Source organism: Pogona vitticeps, chromosome 2, assembly GCF_051106095.1.
Source record: "Pogona vitticeps strain Pit_001003342236 chromosome 2, PviZW2.1, whole genome shotgun sequence".
Classification (NCBI taxonomy): domain Eukaryota; kingdom Metazoa; phylum Chordata; class Lepidosauria; order Squamata; family Agamidae; genus Pogona; species Pogona vitticeps.
The window spans coordinates 1,972,113-1,979,944 of NC_135784.1; the positions used below are offsets into that span (position 1 = coordinate 1,972,113).

At 46.5% G+C, this 7,832-nt stretch overlaps 1 protein-coding gene across 3 annotated transcripts in view; it reads right to left on the reverse strand.

Moving 5' to 3' along the window:
* Positions 1-396: 396 nt before the first annotated feature.
* Positions 397-7,832, reverse strand: part of LOC144587218 (uncharacterized) — a 31,886-nt gene continuing 24,450 nt past the window's right edge. The window contains exons 1-3 of one of the 3 annotated variants that reach the window (XM_078387069.1): positions 7,437-7,565; positions 6,851-6,939; positions 397-3,023 (exon numbers count right to left, since the gene is read on the reverse strand). In XM_078387069.1, the coding sequence (XP_078243195.1) occupies positions 946-2,814 (1,869 nt within the window). In that variant the 5' untranslated portion in view covers positions 2,815-3,023; positions 6,851-6,939; positions 7,437-7,565 and the 3' untranslated portion in view covers positions 397-945. Of the gene's footprint in view, positions 3,024-6,821; positions 6,940-7,436; positions 7,566-7,832 lie in introns of those variants that run through there. The other 2 variants (XM_078387071.1, XM_078387070.1) reach the window with 2 other exon arrangements.

Below are 7,832 nucleotides of genomic sequence, written 5' to 3' on the forward strand. Positions count from 1 at the left end.
GCCGAGGCAAAGAGGCAGTTACAAAAGCAGCAAAATCGGAGCTGGACAGGGGACAGATTGGATTTGTCTTCAGTGTGGAAGGGATGGTCACTCTAGAATCGGCCTCCTCAGCCACACTACACGCTGTTCCAAGTCCTCCATACAGAGCACATTACCATAGTCTTTCGAGACTGAAGGATGCCTAATAAATTATTGACAGCTTCTCTCTCTTCACAACTTGCTTTTCTTTCATCAGTTAGCCCTAGAAAATCCATCCTTTTCTCTATTTACACTAATTTTCTAAAAGCTTCTATTGCACAATATATGCTTATTTTCATTTTTTAGCACAATGCCCCACGTCTATTTTGTGATCTCTCATTAACTAATGATGGAAGTAAAAGACATCACAAAAGGCACTTCAAAATCTACTCCATTTATTCTCTTTTCTCTCAGTTTTGCATTACGTCAGTGTGACAGCCTCCTCTCACGTCACAAAGGAGGTGTCACATCACTCTTACATACACACTTTACACGCTGCTACCAACCACACACATATCTGACTCCTCAGACAATGGTATGGATTTTAAAAATAAAACGATTGCTTATTGTTACAACATAAGTAATAGTAAATCACTGTAATAACTAAACAAGGCAATCAATATAATAAAGTATCCCCTCATACACATTCTCACACAGACCTTCACTAACACAGTACCTCATAACCTGCACATGCCCTAAGTCCCTAACAAGACCCTAACCAAGTCCCTATCTAACTCACACATCATTCACTCCCCCTTATATACCTTAGCTCCTCCCTCTGAAGTCCCACCTCCTGTCCTGCTATAGGCAGATGAACTCCAGCCATAGCAATGACAGGCAGGTGACATCATCACAGCCAGCATTCTGTTGTTTATTCTTTCCAGTGGAAACCAGGACAAAATTGCATGAGCTCCTTACGCCTTCTTATCAGGAGCTCTGAATAAAGCTCTTTCCAACATCTCTTGTATTTCTATGGTTTCTTTGATGTACACTAAGCTGACCACTCTGACTAAAGCTCTTTCCACATTCCATGCATTTATGTGGTTTCTCCCCAGTGTGAGTCCTTTGATGTAATCTAAGGGCATCCCTGCGAATAAAGCTCTTTCCACATTCCATGCATTTATGTGGTTTCTCCCCAGTGTGGATCCTTTCATGTAACCTAAGGTCACCACTGCGAATAAAGCTCATTCCACACTCCATGCATTTATATGGTTTCTCCCCAGTGTGGATCCTTTGATGTAACCTAAGGTCACCACTGCGACTAAAGCTCTTTCCACACTCCATGCATTTATATGGTTTCTCCCCAGTGTGGATCCTTTGATGTGCCCTAAGCTGACCATTCAAACAAAAGCTCTTTCCACATTCCATGCATTTATGTGGTTTCTCCCCAGTGTGAGTCCTTTGATGTAACCTAAGGTCACCAGTGCGACTAAAGCTCTTTCCACACTCCATGCATTTATGTGGTTTCTCCCCAGTGTGGATCCTTTGATGTACCCTAAGCTGACTATTCTGACAAAAGCTCTTTCCACATTCCATGCATTTATGTGGTTTCTCCCCAGTGTGGGTCCTTTGATGTAACCTAAGGTCACCACTGCAACTAAAGCTCTTTCCACACTCCGTGCATTTATGTGGTTTCTCCCCAGTGTGGATCCTTTGATGTAACCTAAGGCCACCACTGAGACTAAAGCTCCTTCCACATACCATGCATTTATGTGGTTTCTCCCTAGTGTGCATCCTTTGATGTAACCTAAGGTCACCACTGCGACTAAAGTTCCTTCCACACTCCATGCATTTATGTGGTTTCTCCCCAGTGTGGATCTTTTGATGTAATCTAAGGGCATCACTGCGACTAAAGGTCTTTCCGCATTCCATGCATTTATGTGGTTTCTCCCCAGTGTGGATCCTTTGATGTACCCTAAGCTGACCATTCTGACAAAAGCTTTTTCCACATTCCATGCATTTATGTGGTTTCTCCCCAGTGTGGGTCCTTTGATGTAACCTAAGGTCACCACTGCGACTAAAACTCTTTCCACATTCCATGCATTTATGTGGTTTCTCCCCAGTGTGGATCCTTTGATGTAACCTAAGGTCACCACCGAGACTAAAGCTCTTTCCACATTCCATGCATTTATGTGGTTTCTCCCCAGTGTGGGTCCTTTGATGCAACCTAAGGTCACCACTGCGACTAAAGCTCTTTCCACACTCCATGCATTTATGTGGTTTCTCCCCAGTGTGGGTCCTTTGATGTAACCTAAGGCCACCACTTAGACTAAAGCTCTTTCCACATGCCATGCATTTATGTGGTTTCTCCCCAGTGTGGATCCTTTGATGTAACCTAAGCTGACCATTCTGACAAAAGCTCTTTCCACATTCCATGCATTTATGTGGTTTCTCCCCAGTGTGGGTCCTTTGATGTAACCTAAGGTCACCACTGCGACTAAAGCTCTTTCCACACTCCATGCATTTATGTGGTTTCTCCCCAGTGTGGATCCTTTGATGTAACCTAAGGCCAGCACTGAGACTAAATCTCTTTCCACATTCCATGCATTTATTTGGTTTCTCCCCAGTGTGGATCCTTTGATGTAACTTAAGGGCACCACCGTGACTAAAGCTCTTTCCACATTCCATGCATTTATGTGGTTTCTCCGCAGTGTGGGTCCTTTCATGTGACCTAAGATTATCAGTGCGATTAAAGCTTTTTCCACATTCCATGCATTCATACGGTTTCTTCCCTGTGTGAGTTCTTTGAAGTGAACGCAGATTTCTTCTCCCGCTTAAACTCTTTTCACATTCCATGTTTTTGTATGATTTCTCTCCTGGGTGATTTCTTTAAACTGAACTAGTGGCACTGGTCTGAAGCTACAGTATCTCCACACTTCAGGTGTTTAAGCTGTTTCTCCTCTGGCTGATGGGTTTTTCTAATCTTTTCTTCCCGGCTTCACACTTGACTCTTTTCTGGGCCAAAAGAAGTGCCTCTGTATAATTCTGGTCATTTAGTTTGTTACCTGATAAGGAAAAAAAGATGTCTTGAGAATGTAGCACAGAGCATAATCTCCTGAAGGTTTTACTGGCAACATTTGAAAAATTTGTCATGCAGTAGGCCCTCTACTTATGAACTTAATCTGATAAGTTTGTCAGCAGAATCAGCATTTCCCATAGGAATGCACTGAAAACCATTTAATCTGTTCAGGATGTTTTTGGTTCTTAAGTCATGCAGTGGTTTGTAACTCAAATCCTTAGTTCCCATAGGAACTAATGCAAAGCTGCTTAATCCGTTCCTACCATTAGGGGCAGAATTTTTTCTTATTTTTTCTTTTTTTCCTTTTAACCTAAGATGACTTAGGTTAAAAAAAAGGAAAGGAAAGACGGATGGAAAGAGGGAACAGACACTTTTTCAACAGAACTCATTGAAAAGCACATTTTCAGACAAGACAAGACAAGACAAGGACCGTTTAGGGGGGGGAAAGGGACAGCAAATGAGAGAGGGAACAAACACCTTTCAGACAACAGAACACCTTGAAAAACACTCCTCAGCACAAAGAGAGACATGGCTCTGAACTCCATTTTTCACTTGCTTGCAAGCAGTTTTTCTTCCCAACAGAATTCCTCAGCACAAAGAGAGACATGGCTCTGAACTCCATTTTTCACCTGCTTGCTTGCAAGCAAGCTTTCTTCCCAACAGAAATCCTCAGCACAAAGAGAGACATGGCTCTGAACTCCATTTTTCACTTGCATGCAAGCAAGCTTTCTTCCCAGCAGAATTCCAGGAAGACCCATGCCTCATTTGGAAAAGCAAGCCGGGCTGCTGGGGAGAAATCGGCTCCCTCCTTTCACCTGATGCTGAGTCCCCTTCGTGCCAGCTGAGCTGAACCCAGCGTGAAGGGGACTCAGCATCAGGTGAAAGGAGGGTGCCAATTTCTCCCCGGCCAACCGGCTTGCTTTCAAAGCCAAAAATGCAGGGACAAAGGGTGGGAAGTTTGAACTTCCTGCCTTTTCTCCCTTCCTTTTTGTCTTCTAAGGTTTCAAAGGGCTTCCTCCAACATCGGAGGAAGCCTTTTGAAATCTCCAAAGGCAGGGAGGAAGGACAGGAAATTTGAATTTCTCGCCCTTTCTCCCTGCCTTTTGGGTTCATAACGCGATCTGGGTTCGCAAGTAGGGTCTGCTACTTGCGATGAGATCGGGTTCATAACCCAAAACGTTCACAACTAGGGCCGTTGTAAATTGAGGGCCCACTGTATTGTGAAAAAAGCATGGATTCCCCAAAGAGACAGTGATGGGAAAATATAGTTGATTTATAATAATATTAATAATATATAGAAGCAGAAGACATCAAGAAGAGGTGGCAAGAATACACAGAGGAATTATATCAGAAAGATGTGGATATCCCGGACAACCCAGACAATGTAGTTGCTGAGCTTGAGCCAGACATCCTGGAGAGTGAAGTCAAGTGGGCCTTAGAAAGCCTGGCTAACAACAAGGCCAGTGGAGGTGATGGCATTCCAGTTGAACTATTCAAGATCTTGAAAGATGATGCTGTTAAGGTGCTACATTAAATATGCCAGCAAGTTTGGAAAACCCAACAGTGGCCAGAGGATTGGAAAAGATCAGTCTACATCCCAATCCCAAAGAAAGGCAGTGCCAAAGAATGCTCCAACTACTGCACAATTGCACTCATTTCACACGCTAGCAAGGTTATGCTCAAAATCCTACAAGGTAGGCTTCAGCAGTATGTGGACCGAGAACGCCCAGAAATACAAGCAGGATTTCGAAGGGGCAGAGGCACTCGAGACCAAATTGCTAACTTGCGCTGGATTATGGAGAAAGCCAGAGAGTTCCAGAAAGATATCTACTTCTGCTTCATTGACTATGCAAAAGCCTTTGACTGTGTGGACCACAACAAACTATGGCAAGTTCTTAAAGAAATGGGAGTGCCTGACCACCTTATCTATCTACTGAGAAATCTATATGTGGGTCAGGAAGCAACAGTTAGAACTGGACATGGAACAACTGATTGGTTCAAAATTGGGAAAGGAGTACGACAAGGCTGTATATTGTCCCCCAGCTTGTTTAACTTATATGCAGAATGCATCATGCGGAAGGCTGGACTGGAAGAAACCCAAGCCGGAATTAAGATTGCCGGAAGAAATATCAACAACCTCCGATATGCAGATGATACCACTCTGATGGCAGAAAGTGAGGAGGAATTAAAGAACCTTGTAATGAGAGTGAAAGAGGAGAGTGCAAAAAACGGTCTGAAACTCAACATCAAAAAAACTAAGATCATGGCCACTGGTCCCATCACCTCCTGGGAAATAGAAGGGGAAGATATGGAGGCAGTGTCAAATTTTATCTTCCTGGGCTCCATGATCACTGCAGATGGAGACAGCAGCCCTGAAATTAAAAGGCGCCTTCTTCTTGGGAGGAAAGTGATGACAAATCTTGACAGCATCTTGAAAAGCAGAGACATCACCTTGCCAACAAAAGTCCGAATAGTCAAAGCTATGGTTTTTCCTGTCGTGATGTATGGAAGTGAGAGCTGGACCATAAAGAAAGCAGACCGCCGAAGAATTGATGCCTTTGAATTGTGGTGCTGGAGGAGACTCTTGAGAATCCCCTGGACTGCAAGGAGAACAAACCTATCAGTTCTAAAGGAAATCAACCCTGAATGCTCACTTGAAGGACAGATCCTGAAGCTGAGGCTCCAGTACTTTGGCCATCTCATGAGAAGAAAAGAGTCCTTGGAAAAAACCTTGATGTTAGGAAGGTGTGATGGCAAGAGGAGAAGGGGACGACCAAGGATGAGATGGCTGGACAGTGTCTGCGAAGCAACCAACATGAACCTGACACAACTCCGGGAGGCAGTAGAAGACAGGAGGGCCTGGCGTGCTCTGGTCCATGGGGTCACGAAGAGTCGGACACGACTAAACGACTAAACACAAACACTAAAACACCCAGCGAGGGTGCCAGGGTGATTTCTGGCTGGAACCTTCCAAAAAGACACCATGGATTTGAAGAAAAGGTCTACTCTTGCAGAGAAGCGAGAAAAAGAAGGTGGCTCTCCTCCATCTTTCCCTCTCCAACAATCTCGACATGCAGGAGTGAATTCTTCATTTCACCTTCTTGGATCCCAAAAGAGGAAAGGAGAAATTCCAGTAGGAGGGGGCAGAGGATTGGAAAAGAAGAAGAAGAAGGCTGTCTTCCGTCATTCCCTCTCCAACAATCCCAACATGCAGGAGTCACTTCACCCTCTTCAATCACAAAAGAGGAAAGGAGAAATTCGGGGGGGGGGCATGCTAGGCTGTCCAGGGCTGGAATCTCACGGACAGCATCTGTTCTTGGTGTCCACAGGGTTGAGCCAAGCAGGAGTGGGAAACAAAACAAAAACACTCTGCACATGTTCAGAGAAGCACTGCTGTAGACAGTAACACTGGGACTCACGCAACCCAGATTGAAACCTCCACTCGGCCAGGGAACTGACAGTGTGTCTTTGCTTTCACAAACCAGAGGCCTGCATAACTGGGCGACAGAATGAAGTTGACAGAAGAGGCACAAAAGGGAAGCTCAGAATATGGGGATTTCACACCAACTCAGTCTCCTTTGCACTGTCACGCCCCATCTCGGAGGCCCCTCTGGCCCTCACCAGGCACCATGGAAGGTCTGCTGGAAGGCGCTCTCCAAACGCTCCCGATGCTTGCTACGATTGGGCTAAAATTCTCTTAAATACTGATGTCAGCTTCGCAAAGTCTCGCATCCTGCTAATCATAGGGTTATCGTTTAAGAAATAAACAAACACAGTGTCGCACCTGATCTCAAAGAATGAAAGGGATCTCACCTGCCGTTCAGGTTTTAGGGGGGGCTTCGGATTCTTGCCTTTTCATGCAGAGAAAAGCCTGGAAAGCATCAGGTGAGTCTCACCCCGTCCTTGGGAGAGAAGAAGGAAACGACAAATCATTCTGGAGCCTTCTGGCATAGAAATGAAATATCATCATCATCATCATCCACATCCCTCCCCCCCCAGCCGACCCAGTATTTTCTCCTTCCTTAAAGCCCCATTTCTCTGCCCCCTCCTTCTCTCCCCACACCCCGTACACCCACCCGCTTGCAGTTCCCTCCTTCCTCCTCCTCCCCCAGAAAAAGTCCCCCTTTCCCCAAGCTTTCCAACAAAAGGGGTTTCCTGGGGGGGGGGAGGCGAGCCTGGGGGGACTCTGCGAGGAAAACACACACACAAAGAGGCGGCCCTTGCCCTGACTTTTCCCTACAAAGACACACACAAGCCCCACTAAAGATTCCCGCCCCTACAGGAGAGAGGCCCCCTCCTCGCCCCCCTTCGGTGAATATATCTCTAGGGAACCCCCCCCACTGGTCTCTCTCTCTCCCCCCCTCCCCCCTCCCTCTCCTTCCCCCCAAATCCCCCCCACCTCCATTCGGATCCTCAGGCGGGGAAAGAGGTGGGGGACGGGGCGAGAGAGAGAGGAAAAGGGGAGGAAGGGGCACGGCCTCCACTTCCTGTTCCGGAGTGGGGGGGTACGCAGCGCCAGAAGCAGCCCCTTCTCATCCTCCTGCCCCGCTCCTCTCACACTTTCGTAGCTCTACATTCTCCCCCCCTTCCCTCCCAACCAATCGCCGCTGAGAAGAGGAGGGGGCGGGGCATATAATGGGTTAACTTTGAGTGTCCATCCTGGCGAGGGGAGGGAGGGGGAAGAACGTAGAACTAGGAAAGTGGAAGAGGAGTGGGTGGAGGGGGTGCTTCCGGCGCTGCGTTCCCCAGAACCGGAAGTGGAGGCCGTGCCCCCGCCCTTCCCTCTTTTTTTCCT